Here is a 23,694-nt window from a genome sequence, read left to right as displayed (position 1 = left end):
TAAGCTAGCTGGCCTGTAATTTCCCGGATTCTCCCTGGAACCCTTTTTTGAAAATTGGCTTTATATTGGCCATCTTCCAGTCCTCTGGTATAGAGGCTGATCTTAGGGACATGTTGCATATTTTGGTTAGAAGATGAGCAATTTCCTATTTGAGTTCTTTGAGAACTCTAGGTTTGATACCACATGGGCCCAGTGATTTATTTGCTTTCAATTTATCAGTAAGGTTGAGACCTTCATCTTTTGTCACCGCTATTTGCCTCAGTCCCTCAGACTCCCTTTCTGAAAATATCAGTTCAGGCACAGCTATCTGTCCTATATCGTCTGCAGCGAAGACGGATGAAAATAATTCATTCAGCTTCTGTGCAGTCTCCTTGTCCTGCTTCAGTACTCCTTTAGCTCCATTGTCATCCAATGGTCCAACTGCCTCCCTAGATGGTTTTCTGCTTCATTCATATATATATATATATATATATATATATATATATATATATGTGTGTGTGTGTGTGTGTGTGTGTGTGTATGTGTGTATGTATGTATATGTATATGTATATGTATATGTATATGTATATGTATATGTATATATGTGTGTGTGTGTGTGTGTGTGTATATATATATTCTTTATTGTTAGTCTTGATGTTGTTAGCGATATGCTCTTCAAAATGCTTTTTTGCATCTCGTATTGTCTGCTTGCATCCCCTTTGTGTAAGCTTGTGCTGCCTTTTGTTTTCCTTATTTGGGTAAGACTTCCATTTTCTGAGGGAAACTCTCTTTTTTCTAATAGCTCCCTTAACACTGCTCATTAACCATGCTGGCACCCTCTTGGACTTGGCGCTACCTTTCCTAACCTGTGGTATAAATTTTAGCTGGGCTTCTATTATTGTAGTTTTGAGTAATCTCCAAGGACTTTGAAGGGATTTAAATGGACCTTCTGCTCTGTTTGTCACTTTTTGCTTCTTTTGCAGCCACAGAAACTGTGGTCCATTAGCCAATTGCAAAATGACCTTTCCTCCCATCTTCTGCAGAATAGGAGAGCAGGGTTAATCAGTGGCTCCCAGGTGTAGACCTGGAGAAAAGACTTATCTTTCTAAGTTTTTGTCTTGGTTTTTGTTCATACTTTTGATACGGGGTGGGCAAGAGACTCTCATTTCTTCCCATTTGGTACTCTCTGTAATTTCTGTATTATTATGGCCATTGCTTTAATGAACAACAAGAACACCATTTTGTTCAGAGAGGCAGAAGAATAAATACTTAATCTCATCCTTATTGTTTTTTGGTGGGCATCTTTGGTTACAGGTGTCCTCCAGTGTTTGTCCTGATTGGCAGTCAGGTACCCTTCCTTTCCCCTGTTGTATGAGTGGAAAGGAGAACAGGCAAAATAGTGTTCTCACACTCTTTTTTGCTCTTTCCTTCCTGTGGCCTTTTCCACCACCATCAGTTGGATATCTTTTTCCTGTGGCTGCCTATACTAAACCAGCCTTCAAAGTCTCTGTGCCTGTGGAAACTCTATTAGGTAGTGTGGTTTGCTATTAAGCCTGTGGTATGTAACTTGAAAGAAGGCAAATTTTACAAAAGTAAAAATTACACAGTGTAAATTTTACTGAAGAACAATGTCACTTGGAAATAGACACACACACACATACACACACACACACACAGATATACAGCCCCCCAAACAACAACAACAACAACATATGGGCAGTGGGGTAAATAAAACAACCACCAAAAATAAACACATCCAGCTACACTAACTAGACTGTGTCCCTATTTTATTCAGGTCCCTTATTCAAACAATATCTTATTCTTATTGCTCCATCCCTCTCAGACAGTTCTCTAGTTCCAGCACCTGTGACTCTTCCTTTCCTCTAGGATTCTAGCATTCTTTTCTTTTCGTCCTCTCTATTTCTTCTTCTCTCTGCTTCTTTCTTTTCTCTCCTGCCTGCATTTCTGCCTTTGGCTTAGATCCTTCATGCACAAATCTTACCTGTGGCATCTTGTACATAGACAGGACAGTTGCCATGTGGAAACATAATTCATAGTTAGGTCCCCCAATGACTGCTACTGGAATATTCTCAATATCACATTTGTAGTTTGGGATGAATCTGCCTCTTCTAGAGAGAAGTTCCAATGAGGCAAGATAGGTCCAGCTTGGACTGAAATCACCATTATAGATGTGGAAGCCCAGGCTGACATTGGGTAAGATTTGGGGGGTTTCATTGATCTCCTTAATAGCAAATGCCAATGCCACGATGTGCTGGTAGAACTGTGTCATTAGCCTGCAAAGAAAGCCACATACGGAACAACAGCGCATCTTCTTCAGATCAAAGTATTTACTTCATTTCATTCTTACATATATGCAATGATCAAAATGCTGTCCAGTATAAGGCCAGAGTCTCATGTTGCCTTAAGCTTCCCAAAGACAGGGAATTGGAAGCTAAGACTCATGCCTTCACTGATGTGCCTCATGATCTGTGATGATGTTGTTCAATGTTACAAATTTGGTTTGTTTACAGCTTACCCTATAGGCATCCACCCTTTCCCTTGGCCTTTCATGTCCAAATCTAGATGGACAGGATGCGGTGCCTGAGATAAGCAAACAATGCCCCATCCTCCCATGAGTTGATCCATGGCTATTTTTTGGTTTGTTTTGGTTTTGGTTTTTGCATACATCCTTATTAGCTAGGTACTTGTGAATGAATGAATGAATTAATTAATTAATTAATTAATTAATGGATCTCTCTCTATGTTTGAAAAGGCTTACTTCTTAGAAAGCCTGCACAGGATTCCAGCATACTCTTTTCCTTTCCCTTTCTATCCCCTCTTCATCAGTGATAGATTTGTCAGGCAGAGTGATTCCCTAAGCCTTCAAAGGAGCCAGTGTGGTGCAGTGGCTAGAGTACTGGACTGGGAGTCAGGAGATCTGGGTTCTCTAGTCCCCACTCATCCATGGAAGCTCACTGGGTGACTTTGGGCCAGTCACAGACTCTCAGTCCAACCTACCTCAAAGGGTTGTTGTTGTGAGGATAAAATGGAGGAGGAGAAGGATTTTATATGCCACCTTGGGTTCCTTAAGGTGGAAAAAAAGGCAGGATATAAATGTAATAAATAAATAATAAAAATAAATAAAATTGCTCAGTCTTACTTCAGTTGGCAGTTTCCTGCTATCACACCCCCCCCCCCGCCGCCAAATTTCTGACAGGAGCATTGGACAGTTTTGATGAAGATGATAGCTTTCCATTGACTTAAATGGCTACATAATACCTAATTAAAACAAGCAATGATCTCAATGGAATTTTGCTTGTTTAATATCTACTCACAAATCTTTTTTTTCAGTAATTCCCAGCATTCTCTCTTTTCTCTTCTAACCCCTAAAACTTGTCAAAAAGCTTTATTTTGTTTTGTTTTTTTTACAATATGAAAACTCCAGTGTCAGTCTAATTATCATGGTGCTTTGTTTAAAATTAACGTTGTTTCAAACATTTCTTCAATACTTTTTTCAATCATTCTATTCGATTTGATAGAAAGGAATTGGTTTGAAAAGAAATTCAAAGGAGAAAGTAATTGTGGAGAAATTCTTATGGGTTGGGTTCAGGGTTCCCGTACTTACCTGAGTGATGAGGCGGCTGAGGAGAATGTGCAACTGCTCTGTCTATGCTTGTGCAAACGTTGTTTCAGCAGCTTGTAGCCTTCTCATCTTCTCACATTTCAATTAAAGCTCAGGGGAAGATAGAATGAGGTAATTCCTCCCATAGCACTTTTTCAAACTGGGAAGTGCAGGCAGCCTGGGTGGCTGCAGAGCATTAAAAAAATGTGTAATGGACAGAGTGAGAGAAAGAAACACGTCACCCTTGGCCACCTTGCAGTGATTAGGTAAGCTCAAAAACACCACCCAAAGAAATTCAAAATAAATTATAAAATGACCTGAGAATGAGGCAGAAAAATGGAAGCCTCTTTCATGGAGGAGGAAATTCTTCCAGAAACTGGCAGACAGATTTGGGCCTAGCACTGGCACCACCTCTTCCCTGAAGCTTGGCACAAAACTTCCCACCGCACACCTGCTTCAGGGCTTTCAGTGAAGTACCGATAGTACAATCATCTGCATTAGAATCATATATCCACAATCACCCTCAGTCATTTAACAGTTTGGAAGGTTCTTTGGAGGTGCTGAAGAATGACAACTAGAACAGGGCCGGAATTTCTAAGAAGAAATCGGTTTTGTGTGGGGTTGGTTTGGTGTGTTTTTAACAGAAATGTTATGAGCTTTTTCTCCCATCCCCACCCTTCCATGAGATAAAATTTGCAGATTCTCCCCCCCCCCCAATGCGTTTCACTTTTCTTCTTTTTTTCATGGTGGCAGCATTTAGGAGATAAGCTGCCAATGCACTTGATTCTCTTTCCACTTGCAGTAGCAGTGCAAAAAGACATAAACCCTCAGAAAAAAAGTGCTACAGCCCCTGCAAATGGTGAGACATACCTGTAAGAAACTGTTGAAGAAGTGGCTCTTCCCCAGGATAAATTTGATGAAATTGTCCCCAATTTCTTTGTCCACAAATGGGGTGGAGAAATTTGAGGGGCACATAGCTCTATTTAAAATGTGAAAAAAGGAAGCTAGAATTTCCACAGCTAGCATTGTCTCTCTTGCTACCTTCACACAATCTGATTTTACGAGTTCCCTGTTGGAACACTGAGAAATGCTAAACTTAAATAATTATGAACAAATAACTACTAAGTATCCAAATGTTAAATCCCTTCTAATTTTTTTAATACTGCATTTCTATCTCACCATTTTTCTCCTTGCAGTGGTATCCATGATTCTCATCCTCGCGCTATTTATTTTCACAACAACCTGGTGATGTAGGAGAGGCTGAGAGGAAAGAGGACAAAAAGGCTTGCGCTCCAGCCATCTTGTAGGGAGCTACACTTTACATCAACCTTCATCATCCTGGTGCTGTCCAGATCTTTTGAACTTCAACTCCCATCAGCCTCCATCAGCATGGTCAATGGCCAAGAATCCTGGGAGTTGTAGTACCAAGCATTTGGAGAGCATCGAGTTGAATAATCCTGCTTTAAATTGTTAGATAAGAAGGAGTGTTCTCACATTACACTGACTGTCCGTTCATCCTGTTGTACACACTTTCGGATTGATATGGGAATCTGTCTACGTGCATTGATTCCTGAATAGTACAGAGGGACTACAATGCTACTTAATCAAAGATACGGATGCTTGCAGATGACCCTGGGCTCAATGAACACCCACACATTTGTGTGAAATGATGAATACATTTTGACATACAGACAGAGTGACCATAGCCTCACACTTATTTCTGCCTTCAGAAAATCAACAGTGAATTCCCACCACTCAAAATGTAAGGGCCCTTTTGTTGGATTTCTCTTTTCAGAAAGGTAGTGTAAGGCCCTTTTCTTTCTGCTTCCCTGACTTGTGTATTCCATCCCGCCAATACCTCAAGGGTCAAACTACATGTTAGTTTAAAGATATAAACTTTTCTCCCTTGTTTTCTCAAAAGAAAGCTCATGCCACCTCATATGAAACAGGATCCTAGAGTGAGGGGTAGGGGGTGTTAACTCTTTGCCCTATGCCTGCAATTCACTTCACAATCACAACTGGATGCCTTTTTGGCAATAGAATTTTGGAGGCAAGGGACATCTGATCCAGATTGGGACACAGACACCAACCCCCCTGCCCCAGGTTATGGTACTTATCTGGGTAGTAAAATGTAGTCTAACCTTTTGAAATCACATTCCATACATAAAAGAATAAGCATTGCCCATAGGATACTGTAGAATTCTTCTGAAATCCCTGGCATTCTGGGAGCATTCTAGCTTCAGAGTGTAACTGAGCATGCCCAACATAATGTGCCAGCAGTTGCTGCCATACAATTTCATGGGCCAGAAAAAACCTCAGTCACATTTCAAGCCAATGCTTGGATCTTCACCAATGCAATTAAGGGTGCATCTCTTTAACAAACCTGAATGAAGTATATTAGTAGTTTTCAGGAGATGTGAAAAACAACCAAACAAACAACGACAACAAAACCCCTGACATGCTGAGCTGCAGCTTGGAATAATAAGGGTCTATGTCAATTTTCAGTACTATTTAACTTGCTTTACCTGTGTCAATTCCCATTAGATTGCTTTGAAGTTTTGCACAGTTGTTGACCTCATCAGAAGATAACGGATAGCAAGATTAACATTCAACAGGTGTAATTTGTATAAGCAGTCGAATTTTGAGGCTTATAATGGCAGAAACTTTTTTTTTTACCCTTCTTAACTAAAGCTGTACCAGGTGAAGTGCTAATAAAGCATGTTCAGGGTTGTGTCCTCCCACACCCCCATGCGGCACCCCCACCCCCCAGATCCCGCCATACAAGTACAGTATTCTCTCATCTTTCTAGTGTGGCACCATGGCGGTATCCTGGCTGCTGCTGAATTTCCTTCGTTTCTTTTGTGTCCCTTACTTCAGTTTGTGTGCTACGCGCATGGTGAGCATGGACACACAGATAATCCTGAGTGGTCATAGCCACTTTCCTGGAGGGTGCCCAGTGGAAATGATCCCTCGTAGAGTCAAACAGAATGGCCCAGGTGCTCTCTGTGTATAGTGGAGGAAGACAACAATGTCCTGGATCGATCAGACTTGCACGAGAACGCAGGCTTTGCCTGACAGAATAGATCATGTTGTCTCTGCACCCGTGTGATCCCGTTAGCACAGGCAGCCAGGAGCAGTGGCAGATCACCTCTGCGGGAGGTTAGGAGAGGATAAGGGAAGAAAGGAGCAATATCCAGCAAGGAGCAACAGAACATAAGGTTGTTTGTTGTGCTGACCCCGTGAGCAGCTTTTAAAAAATCATTTTCATTTTATTTTTTGAGGAGTAAGGTGGAAGAGCGAGCAAGCGGCATGCTTTGTTGTTGTCGACGATAAAGAAAACATGATGCTATGGAGCTTGTGCTTTTGGTGGTTTAAACTGTGTTTGTGGTGGCTTGTGAACTTTAAGTGAAACATTTTGGCCATTTTGCTTACCCAGACTGGGGCGATGTGTCTCTGAAAAGATCTTCATATAGCCTCCATGCCTCTTTCTGCTGATCCCATAGCTTTAGCAAAGGAGCCCTCAAGTGGGCTCTTCTCTGCATTGTTACATACTCTGGAGAAGCTGGGCTGTGTTTTCCTTTAAGCCTCTGAAAAATAATACCCTGCTCTCTGTTGGCTTTGGGAACTTAATATGCTGTGATTATGTAACCCAAATTCTCTCTTTTGCAGTCATTGGCGCAGTTTTCCAGTGCGGGGAATTGGTTTCCTGCTCCCCCCACCTTTGCTTTCAATCTTGGAGAAGCGGGCTCTGCCACAAATTGCTTTCTCTGTGCTTTTACTCTGGAAAATTTTCAGGGAGGGTGCAATGATATGTTGAACTGTTCAGCAAAAGGCTTATGTAGCTGGAAAAGACCCTGATGCTAGGAAAGACTGAAGGCAAAAGGAGAAGGGGACGGCAGAGGATGAGATGGCTAGATAGCATCACCGATGCAATGAATATGAACCTGAGCACACTCCGGGAGAGAGTGCAGGACAGGAAGGCCTGGCGTGCTATGGTCCATGGGGTAATGAAGAATCGGACACGACTGAACAACTGAACAACAACAACATAGCAAAATCGTGAGGCCTGTGTAGCAAAATAGGTGTCCTTGGCTCCACCTCTGGTGACACACTTTCTGCCCCACAGTCAGATCGGATACCAGCCTACACTGGGCAGCATACCCATGCCGCTTTAAAGAAATTATTAAAAAAAAAGTTCAGTTCAGTTTAGTTTATTGCTCAATAGCCAACCAGGCTTTTGCATATACATGAGATTAAACACAGAAACAAGAAAAATGCACATTATCAACATGCAGTACTTTCAGAATGGCTCTCCTGGCATGAACTGACCCATACACTACACTCTGCATCCAAGGCCCTCCTCTGGGACCCTCCTCGGAGGGAGGCTTGGAAGGCGGCAACAACGGAGAGGGCCTTCTCAGTGGTGGCCCCCCATTTATGAAATGATCTTTTTGATGAGGCAAGCCAGGTACCAATGTTGTCATCTTTCGGTGCCAGGTTAAAACTGCCCTCTTCTTTCAGGCATTTGGCAGCACATAATGAGTCTCTTGAATTGTCTCTGGCTGATGGTCTTAAATTGTTTTATTTGTATGTTGTTGTTGTGTGTGCAATTTGTTTTCTCTCATTAAGCGAATGTTTTTATACTTTATATAATGCAATGTAATGGTTTTTAAATTTTTGTGAACTGCCCAGAGAGCACACAAACTTGGAAATTTGGCTTCCTGGAACCAGGGTCCAGCTCCTGGTGTGGGCATTGAATGCTGCTAACTAGCACATGTATAGAGACATGTACACCATTCAAATGTATATAGTGGCCTTACTAATGGGCCATTCATATGTATACATTCATATGTATACATTCATACATTCAAATGTATATAGTGGCCTTACTAATGGGTCCTGGACAACTCAGAAAGGAAGGATTCACAAAGACTAAAGCAGATCTATGTTATATACTGGAAAAACAAACAAACAAACAAAAACAAAGATGGATGTATATTCTGATGATGATGATGATGATAGATAGATAGATAGATAGATGATAGATAGATAGATAGATAGATGATAGATAGATAGATAGATAGATAGATAATTTGCTTTGAGCAGGAAAGGGATACTGAGGAAATAATATGTAAAATGAATGATATTCTTGAGGAAGATCCAGGTTAATTCTCAGATGAAACGTACTGATGTAAATTATCATCTGTTAATCAAATTAAAGTATCATTAATTAAAGTATCATTTTTATGCATCTTTGATTATCTTCCAAGATTGTTGTTAGTTCCAGAACATCTGATCCCAGATCTGACATCTGACATCTTCTTGACATGCTTGTGCAGCTGCTATACATGCTGCTTCAGTAGATGAACGTGCTACAGAAGCTTGCTTTCTACTGGATTAACTTGCACTTCTATTCCCATACTGAAATACATATCCACTTGTTGATTTGTAATCAGGCACATCACTAGCCTGATCAACATCGACATAACCAGTCAGCTTTGGATTTGATTGTACTGGAAGTCACAAATTGTTGTGTGAATTGTTCTCTTTAAATAATGCATCAGCCTTTTTACTGGACTCCAGTCACTCTGACTTGATTTCTGAGATTGCCTGAACATTCCAACCTGGTTCACACAGAACCACATCCCACCATGGGTTAATTTACCAGCATGGGCTGACACGTTCTGCTGGGCACCCCCTGCTGCCTGGCTTACCATGGCTTGTCATGGTGAACCCAGGCAGCGGGGGGAGGGTGTTGAGAGTTCTTTGAGGGTTAGCCTGAACCCTAAAACAAGCCATGGATTATTTGGGGGTTTTCTAACTATCAAAGAAATCCTGCCGCTTGGGTTCATATACAACACAACCAGACAGGCACCTGAAGGTGCTATGCAAAAATGGCACCTCTGGGCACTCGGTACAATGCAGCAGCCCCCGTGGGTAAATTAACACACTGTTGTCACAGTTTATATCTGATAGTTAAGTTGATGTCTTGCTAGCTGGTGGTTTATCTTTCCTGTTCTCTGTTAAAACATCTTATTGCGTGTCCTTCAGCTGAATGTTCAAGTCATTTGCTAAACAACAGTTCATTAAGTGACATGATGTGGTTAGTGGAGCTGGAGTGGTGTCATCCAACTAAGGAAGACAACAGAAATTCACCTAGCTCTCTGCTTCTTACAGGATGCCCACACAAATGGAGGAAATTGGTTACCGGGAATTGTTTTTGCAGAGTATGTGGTGGGGAGACATTTTTCTCCCTCTCTCAAAATACTAGAACCCAGGGTCATCCCATGAAGCTGATGGGTGGAGATTCAGGACAAATAAAAGGAAAGGCTTCTTCACACAGGACATAGTTAAACTATGGAATTCTCTACCACAACATGTAATGATGGCCACCAAGTTGGATGGGTTTAAAAGGGGGTTAGACAAATTCCTGGAGGAGAAGGCTGTCCATGGCTACTAGTTCTGATGGCTATACACTGCTTGCAATATCAGAAGCAGTATGCGTATTACATGTGCCAGTTGCTGGGGAACATGGGTGGGAGGGTGCGGATGCTCTGGTGTCCTGCTTGTGGGTCCCCGGTCAACAGCTGCTTGCCCGCTGTGTAAACAAAACGCTGGATTAGATGGACCCTTGGTCTGATCCAACATGGATCTTCTTATGTCCAGATACTTATACATTAAAGACAGGTGAGGCTATTTGACCCCATTACTGTCTCATGCCTGTAAAAAATAGACACTGTATAAAATGAAATGCAACTTATATAAATAATGTAAGCGCTGGCTGCCCCATCCTACCAAATATACATGATATTTCCAGAGTCAGCCTGTGTGTGTGTGTATATGTATATGTGTGTGTGTGTGTGTGTGTGTGTATATATATATATATATATATATATATATTAACTGAAGTTTTCAAGCATGACCAGTCACTTCAGAATGGAACCCCTATTGCAAATATGTATTTAACGACTTGTAGATTGTAAGTATAACATCATATTCTAATAGAAACATTGCATTATTGGGGTGGAGGTTAACTTACAATAGCACAAAACATTCTTAAGAAAACTAACTCAGAAAATCAGGTTTTTTAAGATAAGTTCCACTACCTTCCACACCTGAAAGAACTAGAACGAAAAATTTCAGAGCTATGGGAAGCTGACCTTGGATATGAAGTGTGGCTGGAATCTCAGGGCAATGTATACAGAGCCACTCTTCATGATAGCTACAGGAGTTATGCAAAGGCTTGTGCAAAGCAGTGATAGAATATGTCCATCTCTCTTCCTATTAAATATATTGGGAAAAGCTGTGGTATATTAGAATTGCTGTATAGTCAGGAAATTCTGAAATATGGATGGGGCTCCTCACAGAAAGGGGCTAGTGACATGAGACTCCACCTATGCCAGAAGACACCAGAATTACTGAGAATAAAAAAGTTAGTAGTAGTAGTAGTAGTAGAGGAAATATGACAAATCTGGGAATATGTTCATTACAATTGTGTGATATGGTGAAAATACCAAACTACTTACATATGATCATCAGAAAGTTCCAGAGATGGAGGTTTTTCAAATGTTATGGTATTTGAAAATATAAAGACTTGAGACATAATGCCAGCAATGATGAGGTCCCCTAACTGATAATATTTGTGAAGGATAGGAACAGGGTCTCTGTTGGAACATTGAACAATTGGATGTTTGCCTATCACCTGGGGCAGCAACACTAATAGCACGAAAATGACCATTTTGCCAACAAAGAACTTCATTTTAGACAACAATTTTTCCCTTCCAACATGGCTATTCAAATGTCCCTGAGTAGCAAAGCTTCACTGCAATGGCCACTCAGCTGATCCAAAGTCTGAACTCCGAGGTGTACAGAAGCAACAATCGAACTGACAGACCTCTGGGTGACTGTAGACTAAGCTCTGAATGGCACTGGGGATATTAATAAAATGTATCGGTTTTGGTTCATAGTTTTGCATGTGGCCACCAGAACTCCCTGGTGATGGGGAAAAGTAGTAGATGCAATTATGACTAATTTGATAATAAGAGGGTCATTAACCACATATTCAGAATTGTAGGTTTTCTGTGACATTGAAAAATAAAACATGATGATCATATCTCAGCCAAAGTATTCTATTTATTTATTTATTTATTTATTTATTTATTTATTGCATTTATACCCCGCCTTTTTTCCTCTTGCAAGGAACCCAAGTTGGCTTACATTCCTCCTCTCCATTTTATCATCACAACAACAACCCTGTGAGGTGGGTTGGGCTGAGAGTCTGTGACTGGCTCAAAGTCACCCAGTGAGCTTCCATGGCCGAGTGGGGACTAGAACCTGGATCTCCCAGCTCCTAGTCCAACACTCTTGCCACTACACCACTCTGGCTCTATGATCCCCCTCCAGAAAACTGAGCTCTTAGAGCCAAACTACATGTTACACTTATTGTGTAGTATGTATGTAGATGCAGGGTAGCTTTTTCTTTTTTCTTTCCTTGTGTAAATGTGTGTGGCTCCCATTTGGATTGGAATCACAGTGCACTAGGTGCGTGGGTAGGTTAAACCTTCCTCTCACATAGAGATCTGGGAGAAACCTTCAATGGATTGAAATGACATCAGATTTCTACGAATCTGACCTGTGGAATCCCAGTGGACTGGCTTTTCTGAACTGCACAGATTCCACTGAATTGTGGACCTTAAAAACAAAAACACCTTTCTGGAATTGCACACAAATTTGGTCATACACAAATATGAAAGTTGCTGTAAAATACACTAATACACACACACACACACACACACACACTTTGTAAAAAAACAAAAATAACACACACACACAAAATTATACATCTCTGATCTATACTCAATCTAGGGACATATGAAAGTCGCTTACCTTTCCGCAGATTATGTTTATGGTGGGGGGGAGGTGTTCTGTCCCTCCCCCCGGAATCCTCGACGGGGGGGAGGCGATCCGTTCCTTCCCCCCGGAATCCTCAAACGGCTGGCTGTGCTCTGCGGCGGCTCCACAGAGCAGCTGGCCAGGCCCAGGCCAGAGCTCTCCGCAGCCGGATTTCCAGCCACGGAGGGCTGTGGGTAAAAAACAACAACAACAACAACCGCGTACACAAATGGTGGCAGCTATGGCTGCCGCCATTTGCATTCCTAATTTTTGGCCGTCTTAGTCTATGTAAATATTTACGTAGACTATTATGGAGAAAATAAAGGGGAACGCAAATAGCACCCACTACGCTATTTGCGTTCCCCTTTATTTTCAGTGTAATAGTCTACGTAAATATTTACGTAGACTAAAATGGCAAAAAATAAGGAATGCAAATGGCGGTGGCCATAGCCACCGCCATTTGTGTACGTGTTGTTTTTCTTTTAACCCAGCTGTGATAGGCTACATAAATCTTTACGTAGCCTATCACGTCTCTGTAAAAAAAAAAAAAAAAAAACCTCCGGACTGCAAATGGCAGTGGCGGCAGCCGGTCGGAAGACCAGCCGCCACCGCCGAAACTGTCGCCAGAGCCGCCGCCGCCCGGAACATCTGCCCCAGGTAAGTCTCATCCCGGCGGGGATCCGCGGGGGGGCGGGGGGGCAGGCCGTTCTGCCACAGATTTGGGGGGCAAATGCACTGGCATTCAGCCTCACTGAGATCCATGGTGGAATTCTCTGACCTCCCTAACTCAGTCTCTGCTGTGTAGCAATCTGTTTTTCTCCATTCTGCTCATTGATTTTATGGTGACCTAAGAAAAAATATGCAAAATGTATGTACCAGTGAAAGGTCCATAAATAGGGATGGCGGAGAATTTCTCCCCGAAAATTCGGGGGGCCGAGCGCCAATGTGTTTGGCCCCCCGAACAAGTTTCGGGGAGAAATCCTCTGAACCCCCCCGCCCCCCACACCCCCCCCGGGACGGGACTTACCTTTACCGAATGTCCCTCCCGGCGGCGGGTCCGGCCGGCGGTTCGGTGGGTGTTCGAGCGGGGCGGGAGCGGCAGCTGGTCTTTTGACCTGCTGCTGCCACCGCCATTGCAATAAAAAAAAAATGCCCCCTGATAGGCTAGGTGATGATTAACGTAGCCTATCACAGCTAGATTTGCAAAGTCAGCCGTGATAGGCTACGTCAATCGTCACGTAGCCTATCACGGGTGACTTTAAAAAAAAAAAAAAGCGCGTACGGATAATGGCGTCCCCCATAGGGAGCCACCATTCCCGTTCCTTATTTGGTCGCTGTAGTCTACGTAAAGATTTACGTAGACTATGGCGAAAATAAGGGCAATGCTATTTGCGTTGCCCTAATTTTCGCCGTAGTCTACGTAAAGATTTATGTAGACTACAGCGACCAAATAAGGAACACGAATGGCGGCTCCCTATGGGGGCCTCCATTAGCGTACGCGCTTTTTTTTTTTTAAAGTCACCCGTGATAGGCTACGTGACGATTGACGTAGCCTATCACGGCTGACTTTGCAGATCTAGCCGTGATAGGCTACGTTAATCGTCACGTAGCCTATCAGGGGGTGTTTTGTTTTTTTAAAAAACTTTCGAGTTCGCGGCTGGGTGAGGCGGGAAGCCTCCCCCCCCGGCCTGAACTTCATGGGGGGAGCAGCGAAGTGCCTCCCCCCCACTGCGAATATCCTTCGAGGACAGGTAAGGGACTTTCGTCCACCCCTATCCATAAATAGTGGTGATTTTTTGCATATTTTTCCGTGGTTGGGTGGAGCCAAATCTGTCAGTGAACTGACAAAGGAGCGGACAATGCCTGAAAATCTGCGAAGCACAGATGGACCAGATTAAACCAAAGACCACACATCCCAAATGCCAACAATATCTAAGTTCTCCTTTAAAATCATGTACTCCAACTCTCCCACCTTGCCTCGGTTTCTTCTAGCACTAGCATAGACAACCTAGATATGGTGTCCCTCCCCAGTAGGGAGAAGTCCGCCATGGACTCCAATGAGGCTGAATTCTAAAGAATCCCCCCCCCCCGAGTCCATGGCAGAATGGAACACTTACCTCCGCCTCCCCGTGGAATCCTTTTCGGCTGGCTCCTCTGGCTCTGGAGCACCAGCGATACAGCCACCGTGCCGTATTGCTGGCTGAAGGGGACTGAGTGTGGACGCAAATGGTATCCAGGATGCCATTTGCGGCCATAAAGGTCTTAGTTTAAGGTAAATGCAGCTGTAAATGGCTGCATTTAGCTTAAACTAAGACCTTTACGGCCGCAAATGGCGTTCTGGATGTCATTTGTGTCCACAGTCAATCCCCTTCAGCCATCGATATGGCATGGCAGCTGTATCACAGGTGCTTCGGAGCCAGCTGGCAGCTCCGCAGAATTGCCGCAGAGTGGAGCCGGCCAAAGAGGATTCTGGGAGGAGGAACGGATCGCCTCCCCCCAAGGGCGGATTCCCCACGGACCGGCAGGTAGGGAATCCACCCATCCCTACTCCCCAGATGTTCAGTGAGGCCAAATGCACTGGCATTCGGCCCCCCAAAATTCGTGGCGGAATGGCTTGCCACCCCCACACCCCCTGCGGATCCCCCCTGGGATGAGACTTACCTGGGGCGGATGTTCCGGACGGCGGCGGCTCCAGCAGCGGTGGCGGCGGCAGCTGGTCTTCCGACCGGCTGCCACCGAAGCCATTTGCAGTCTGGTCTTTTTTTTTCTTCTTCTTTTTTTTACATAGATGTGATAGGCTACGTAAAGACTTACGTAGCCTATAACGTCTGGGTTAAAAACAACAAACAAAACGCGGACACAAATGGCGTAAATATTTACGTAGGCTAAAACGGCAAATCAAAAAGGAACGCAAATAGCACCCACTACGCTATTTGCGTTCCCCTTTATTTTCGCCGTAATAGTCTATGTAAATATTTACATAGACTAAGACAGCGAAAAATAAGGAATGCAAATGGCGGCTGCTGTAGCAGCCGCCATTTGCGTACGCGTTTGTTTGGGTTTTTTAACCCAGACATGATAGGCTACGTAAGTCTTTACGTAGCCTACCACGGTTGAATACAGGGATGCAAAGGGTGGCGGCTACAGCAGCTGCCATTTGCGTCCCTGCTACCCAGGGGCCGGATGTCCGGCTGCTGGCGGAGCTGGCCGGCAGCCCTGCGGAATCCCCGCGGAGTGGAGCCGGCCGGGCAGGACTCCAGGGGGAGGGACGGAGCACCTCCCCCCCCACTGCAAAGCAGATCCACGAAATGGTAAGTAACTTTCGTACATCCCTATTCTCATGTGTACATCTTCTGTTGTGGCCCTGTTTTGCCCCGCCCGTGGGCTGCTAAGGTTTGGGGGTGCCACGGAAGTGATAAGCCAGATCCAGGTTTACTTTCAAGGAGACTTTATTGAGTACTCACAGCACACAGGCGTACCCAATGATTGCATCAGACAGCTTCTCTGAACCCAGAGCCAAAGGGTACAATGGGTTTTATACCATGCATGTCAGCAGTGAGGCAGCATGACAGCAGCAAGCATTAATTAGCATTCATCTGCAACTTTCCCAGCATAGACTAACAGTGCTTATTCAGAGGGAAAACAATCAGAACTTTCCAAGCACAGACACCTGTAGCTTAGCATAAACAGAGCCTCACTTCTCAGGAGCATCCTAGGCCCTGATAAAATAAACAGTTCAGAGCTTGTTAGCATGGAATGCGCTGAGGCAGCAATATCGACCTTTGACTCATCTTACCAGCCAAGAGACCCACTAGCAAGAGAATTGCACTAATAATGAACCTAAAGAGAGCATTATGGATCTCTAGGTGCCTCTAAAACTACAAGTGACTTGGTTACAGGCCTGGGGCCATTACAATTATGAACCCCCCAAATGAGTATGGCCTCCAAACTTATGCCAGAGTTTTGTGCCAGTTTGGTGCTGTTTTGTGCCACAAATCCCGAGTTTTGTACCATCACCCACAACTGTGTACTGATACATCAAATGCTGCTGCATAGGTAACACACAAAATTGCAACTTTGTCATATCACCTCAGAACCTATACCAAAGTTTTGTGCTAGTTTTATTCCATTGGTTGGTTGCCCTTCATTATCTAGTGGGGAAAAAAAAAAGTAGAACTGCCACGCCTGAAGTCTGACCACACTTTTTTCCCCCTTCTTCAGTGGAATCAAAGTTCAGAAAATATGGTGCCAGGCAATGGATATTTTTCATTGTAGTTTTTATTGTGTGTGAACTGAAGGTCCAAATTCCATCTGCAAGCACCAGTGTTAATATGGAGATGTTTGAAATCTCCCTAAGAAATTACTTGTTGGGGTGGAGAAAAGCATTAAGTGAAAGATTCTGGAAGCTGGTACGAATGTTGTAATAGCTCTGGTTTACTTGTCATATGACTCTCATAAAAGAAGGAGAGAAATGGAGCTCATATTCTTGTCAATTCTTTGGCATAACCTAAAAGCTTAAATGCCATATTTAAACTTTATTTATTTATTTATTTATTATTAAATTTATTAATTGCCCATCTGGCTCGTCACCCAGCCACTCTAGGCGATGTACAGCATACAATAAAACAGTTTAAAACAATAACATTCTACAATAAAAACATTTTCTAAAATACTCTAACCCACCCCAAATGCCTGCCTGAACAACCACCTTTTTAATGCACGACGGAAGCTCATTAAAGCTCATTAAACATAATGTTTATATAATGTAGCGAGAAGGAGAGATGAAGCAGGCAAGGATATCCAATGAATCATTTTTAATAGACAACTGCAAGTTTTCGGTTTGACCTTCTAGACAAGTAGTATCACTTGAGAAACAAGTTTGTCTCCCTCTGAAGTAACTCTCAACACCCCACTCTCATCCTAGTAATCTGTAACTCATCTATTAAGAATGCAGACATGTTCCCAATTGCTTGAAATATGTAACTGTCAGTGATTCTGAGGAAGCTCAAGGAAAGAGGATAAATGTGAATGAGAAGAATACCATAGATGTGTCTGTGCAAGATCAGCAGAATTATTTCAAGCTCAGGGTGGGATCATCAGATGTATCATTTTCTTTGGACATGACTGAGGAATTGATTCCTATAAGACAAGGAGGGAAGTGCTTCATCCATTTCAATTGGCTTAACTACATTAGGTTTAAAGAAAGAATGCATTGCATAATTCCCAATGATAGGTACAATACCCCCACTTCAGGCCTCGAGCTACGTATATTGGAATATTCTTATTAAAGATTTGCTTTTTTTTCCCTTGCAAACCCAACAAAAATCTAGAATTGGGAAGCTTCCTTCACACTTTCTCTACTGGCTCACTCCATGCCAAAAAACTATGGTGGAGGATGACACAGTAGCAGGGATGGGTGGAGGATTTCAGCACATACATGGGCATCACTTTTAATGGCATCTGATTATTACTCATATTCTCTAATATGCAATGGCTTCTTGCTCATGCTAAGAATAATTCAAAAGTGACAAAGCCTTAAAGATCCAATCAATCCAGTTAGTAAAGTCCTTGACATCAAAGCCCATATCACTCTTCCCCTTGAGATCACAGTTTTGGTAAAAGAGTGAGGGAGTTCAGAAGGATGGAAAGCTATGTTTGATTTTGGTAGGGGCCCATAGCTCAGTTATCAAGCACATGCTTTGCATGCAGAAGTTCTCAGCTTAAATCACAGACACCTTCAGGTAGGGCTGGAAAACCTCCTTCCTGAAAGCCTGGAGAACTGCTGCTAGTTAGTATCGACAATACTGGGCTAAAAGGAACAAAGGTCTGACTCAGGATAAGGCAGCTTCCTATGTTCCTGTGTTCAGAGAAGTGGTGTTCATTTTGAGGCTTTGTAAATAAGCCACAAGGATTGTGGCTTAGGTTGTAATGGCTTCGCCTTTTCTAAACTGGAGGCTTTTTGTTTGTTTGTTTCCGTTTTCCAGTTTTGACACCATCTCATGTAATCCCTATACATCAGTGATCGGGAAGACAGTATGGTCTGGAAGGTGGGATCTCTAATGTCTAATTACATACAGTTAAATACAGTGTGAATTCATTACAGGCAAATTCTATCAGATTTGTATATACATATATATATATATATATATATATATATACATATATATATATACACATACATATATATATATATATATATATATACACATACATATATATATATTTCTGGTGATTAGCTGTTCTCTGCTGTTCAACTCTGGCTTCAGCAAAATGACATAACATTTGGGGAAGAAGATGCAACCAAGTAATCCAGCACTGGAGGCCAAGATAGAGAAGATCTCGACAGCCACCATATATTTCCCCTCGGTACTAAAGTAGGTGGGAACAAAGGACAGCCACATGCTGCAGAAGACTAACATGCTGAACGTGATAAATTTGGCTTCGTTAAAACTGTCTGGTAATTTCCTGGCTAGGAAAGCTACAATGAAGCTGACAATGGCCAGGGAACCCATATAGCCCAGAACAAAGTAAAACATGAGACTGGAACCTTCATTGCATTCCAGTACAATTTCTTTCATCATGGAGTGCATGTCAGCCTATGGGGGAGAAATTGCCAGCCACATGGTACTAATCATGGTTTGAATAAGGGAGCATGAAAGAACAATGTAGTTAGCCACCCATTTCCCCACCCATTTCCTCATCCTGGACCCTGGTTTGGTGGCCATGAAAGCTAGAACCACAATGGTGGTTTTGGCCAAGATGGAAGAAACTGCCACTGAGAAGATCATGCCAAGAGCTGTTTGTCGAAGGAGGCATGGCAGCTTTTCAGGTTGGCCAGTAAATAAGAAAGTACAAAGGAAGGACAGCAAGAGGGAGATGAGAAGAATGTAGCTGAGGTTCCTGTTGTTGGCTTTGACTATCGGAGTTTCCTTGTGCTTCATGAAGACTCCAAGCACCAAAGTTGTGATGATAGAAAAGCAAAGAGCCAAAGTGGCTAAACTGATGCCCAACGGTTCTCCATAAGACAAGAATGTTATGTCTTTTGGAACACAATAATCCTTGTTATTGTTTGGATACTGATCTCCAGGGCATTCAAAACAGTCATCCATGCCTGAAAAAGAACAACAAAAATGCTGTACATGGAATGTTGTACATGGAAGCTCTTTCAGTTGTGTCTGCTAGAAATCAAACACAACAATTAGAAAGCCTTGGATGATGGATGCTATGATTCTGAAAGCCAAGTTGTTCCAGTCTCTAATCACTATTTCTTCAGGAAACCATATCTAGGATCAATGCAGGTATTAGACCCAATGTAAAGGTAATCTTATCACCACCAATAAAGATTCCTTCAATCCCCACCCCCACCCTGGTGCAACCCATCATGATAGTAGATATTATACACTACAGCACTTGTATCTCAGTTGTAATATTAGACAGTATACTCTTATCATTTGGGATTGACAAATCTGACAGTTTCTCTTTCTCCAGTTTTTTAAAAAATATGTATAATCTGAAGTCTGTCAAATTGATGAAGAAATGTCCTCAATTTGTTGTATTTGCCTGCCATGTGGGCATTAAAGATGAAGAGTGTGTCAGGGGGGGAAAAAATGACCCATTTCGAATCCACAACCATAAATAAGCTAGATTTTTAAGAGCTAAGCGCTCAAACCAGCCTAGACCATACATCAGTTTCACTTTCTCTAACATTTGATTCATTAAAAACTAAAATTCTTACCATCAAATTTATGATAAGATGTGTGAATTTTGGCAGGTTCTTATAATAAAACCAAACCGGGCTCATTCCTACTCATCAGCTACCTGCAAAAATGTAAACATCATTATTTATATAATGTATAAATAACGTATGATATTTATTGCTTGCAGCAATGTGACCAACCATGTGCCCTCTCAATTGCTGGTTCTCCTGGCTAATAAAATCTAGATGAATGGGTATGACTGGGCGGGTCCAGGGAGTGATAAATACTTCCCTACGGGAAGGGGTGGTCTCTGCTATCCTTAGTAGTGCGTCGACTCCTGAATAAGCCCACTCTGGACCCAATGGTATTAGACAACTATGCCCCAGTCACAAATACCCCCTTTTTAGGGAAGGTACTTGAGGGGGTTGTGGCAGAGTAACTGCAGGCACTCTTGGAAGATACTGATTATCTAGGCCCATTCCAATCTGGATTTTGACCTGGTTATGGTACTGAATCAGCCTTGGTTGCCCTGATGGATGACCTTTATTGAGAGAGGGACAGGGGGAGTGCAACCCTGTTAGTTCTGCTATATCTCTCAATGGCTTTTGATATCATTGACTATGGTATCCTCCTGGATCAACCCTGTAGGACTGGTGTCAGAGCCACTGTGCTACAGTGGTTCTGGTCCTACTTACTGGGCCGATTGCAGACAGTAACATTGGGTGACTATTCCTTGGCCTTCAGCAATTGAACTATTGGGTGCCGCATCTTGTCCCCAAAGTTGTTTAACATCTATATGAAGCTGCTGGGAGCGGTCATTAGTGGATTTCAACCGAAATGCCATCAGTATGCTGATGACACACAGCTCTATCTCCCCATGACACCTGAATCAGGAGAGGCTGTGCAAGTCCTGGATCAGTGCCTAGACTTAGTAATGGTCTGGATGAAGGACAATAAACTGAAGCTGAATCTTGGCAAGATGGAAGCCTTGTGGGTGAGTGGTTTCTGAGTCCAGGAAATAGGCTTATTGGCTGTTCTGGATGGGGCTGCACTGCCTCTGAAACTGACCATGGTGGCTTGGAGTGACTTTTAACAGCTGGGTCACCAGCTACAGCTTGTCCTGGACAGGGATAGCTTGCCATGGTGGTACAGGCATTAGTAACCTCAAGACTGGATTACTGCAATGTAGTCTATGTGGGGCTGCCCTTAAGGCTGATCTGGAAGCTGGAGCTAGTGCAGAATGCAGCAGCTTGGCTGTTATCAGGCCCTTTTCAACATGCTATTCCTTTGCTGGAGGAACTGCACTGTATGCCTATTCGCTACTGCGCCAGGTTTAAGGTATTAGTACTACTGTACAGAGCCCTAAACAACTTGGGACCAGAGAGTGCCTTCTTTAGCAACCTGCCTGGACACTGAGGTCCAGCAGAGGGCATGTTCCTGGTGGTTCCACATGAATTATACTGTAAACTCAAAATCAAAGGATTCTAAAGAAATTCTGAAGTACCCTTAAAAGGAGGCAGAAAAATGGAAATCTCTTTTACAGGGGACAAAATCATTTGATAAATTGGGAGGAGGTTTTTGCACAACACAAATCTGGATATACTGTGAAATCGACCTCACCTGGTTGAAACTGCTGGGCCAAGTAATGGCATCACCATGAATGATGAACCTCTTCTCTGGGGGAGCCTGTGGTAGGGATGTACGAAAGTCACTTACATTTTTGAAGGGTGACATTCGTGGTGGTGGGGAGGCGCTCCGTCCCTCCCCCCCGAAATTCTGGCCGGGGGGGGAGGCGCTCCGTCCCTCCCCCCCGAATCCTGGCCTGCCGGCTCCGCAAATGGCAGTGACGGTAGCTGCCGCCGTTTGCGTCCCTGCAGTCAGCTGTGATAGGCTACGTAAATGTTTATGTAGCCTATCATGGCTGATTTAAAAGAAAAAAATGCGTGTATGCAAATGGCGGCACCCATGGGCGCCGCCATTTGCGTTCCTTATTTTGGTACGTCTTAGTCTACGTAAACATTTACGTAGACTAAGATGGCAAAAATAAGGGGAATGAAAATTTTTTTTTTTTACTTGGAAATGGCGGCGGCGGCAGCCGGTCAGAAGACCGGCCACCGCCACCGAACCGCAGCGGAACCGCAGCCGAACCACCGCCGGGAGCTGCCGCCGCCAGGGACATTCGCTGAAGGTAAGTCCCATCCCGGGGGGGGTGGGGGGGCAGACCGTTTCTCCACCAATTTAGGGGGGGGCGAATGCGTTGGCATTCGGCCTCGTGGAGAAATTCTCCGACATCCCTAAGACAATCCTTGACATTGGGATGCTGGGGGTGGTACAGTTAACAGAAATTTGTGGCAATCCTGGTGTGCTTATTGGACTGAGTGGTGGAAGTTCCATGCCATAGAGTACCATACTAATCACAAAATTGGAAGGCAAGGGGATGGGCCTCTGTGAATGTTCATACCAAATAGTAACATAAAGTGGTAACAATATCTGCATTGGGAGATACTGAACCACTATTTCAGTGGTCTCTCATGCCTTCAAGGCTCAAATCAGCAAGCCTTTGCACGTTCTGTCCAGCATGCCATGGATCTCCTGGGCAAATGTGACGTCTTGCACCTCTGTTTCCTGAGATACAGATGTACTCATCAGGGAAGTGAGTGGCATTCCACCATCTGGTGCAGATGTTTTCCAGACTAGCCTCCATCTTGGTGCATCTTCCCGGGTGGTACCAGCCCTTACAGTGCTTGTATCACTTTCCTCCTCCCTCTGCTCCCTCCTCATCTCCTTCGAAAGCACCATCATTCAGACACTTTGTGCCTCCTCCTCCTCCCACACCCAGGCTGCCCCTGTTCTTCAGTTCACGTTTTCAGGCACTGTGCTCCGTTCTCCATTTTTCTTTCAGTACTCCGCTTTGTCACCTGCTGTGCTTGTTTGTCACTTTTTGCTTCTTCCCCAGCCACATAAATTGTGGCCCACTGCTGATTTGAAAGAACCTCTCCTCCTGCCTTCTGCACCACAGGAGAGTACAGTTAATGGGTGTTACGGTTCATAATATTAACCATATTATTACGGTTAATAATAACACTGACATTGTTTCCAGGGTTTTGTCTTGATTTTTGTTCAGACTTCTGGAATGGGGCTAGGCAAGAGACTCTCCTCGCTCCCTGTTGGGTAGTCGCTGTAACAGCCATTGCTTTAAACAGCAGCAAGAACAGCAACAACATTGTTCTTGTTGTTGTTGTTGTTGTTCAAGAGGAAGTGCGTGCAATATTTAATTTCATCATTATTGGGTTGTATGTGTTTTGGGGTTTTTTTTGGTAGGTATTGGGTATTTTTTTTTTTTTTTGGTAGGTTTTGGTCTAATTCTTTCGGAGTGCTCCAATTACCACACTGCCACCTGGTCTAAGGAGTGTGTCACATTCAGCAATCAGGTGGCCTTCCTTCCTCCATCCCATTTGCAGCTCGTGTATTGTGCCTTTTGCACTGTCATGGACTGGCAATACC

The 23,694-nt window shown here is 43.5% G+C and overlaps 1 protein-coding gene across 1 annotated transcript in view; it reads right to left on the bottom strand.

Annotated features, from left to right (window-relative positions):
- Window positions 1-22,989, bottom strand: part of LOC146342572 (vomeronasal type-2 receptor 26-like) — a 32,063-nt gene extending 9,074 nt beyond the window's left edge. Inside the window, exons 1-5 of the mRNA XM_084807902.1 lie at window positions 22,930-22,989; window positions 21,811-21,876; window positions 7,321-7,381; window positions 6,673-6,751; window positions 1,982-2,273 (exon numbers count right to left, since the gene is read on the bottom strand). Of these exons, the coding sequence (XP_084664028.1) occupies window positions 1,982-2,273; window positions 6,673-6,751; window positions 7,321-7,381; window positions 21,811-21,876; window positions 22,930-22,989 (558 nt within the window). The remainder of the gene's footprint in view (window positions 1-1,981; window positions 2,274-6,672; window positions 6,752-7,320; window positions 7,382-21,810; window positions 21,877-22,929) is intronic.
- Between the last annotated feature and the right edge of the window lie 705 nt (window positions 22,990-23,694).

The sequence above is a fragment of the Heloderma suspectum genome, chromosome 6, assembly GCF_057233095.1.
Source record: "Heloderma suspectum isolate Gila_16-S chromosome 6, 16-S_ref, whole genome shotgun sequence".
NCBI lineage: Eukaryota > Metazoa > Chordata > Lepidosauria > Squamata > Helodermatidae > Heloderma > Heloderma suspectum.
The sequence above is the reverse complement of the archived record's forward strand: the minus strand, read 5'-3'. Positions and strand labels throughout refer to the sequence as shown.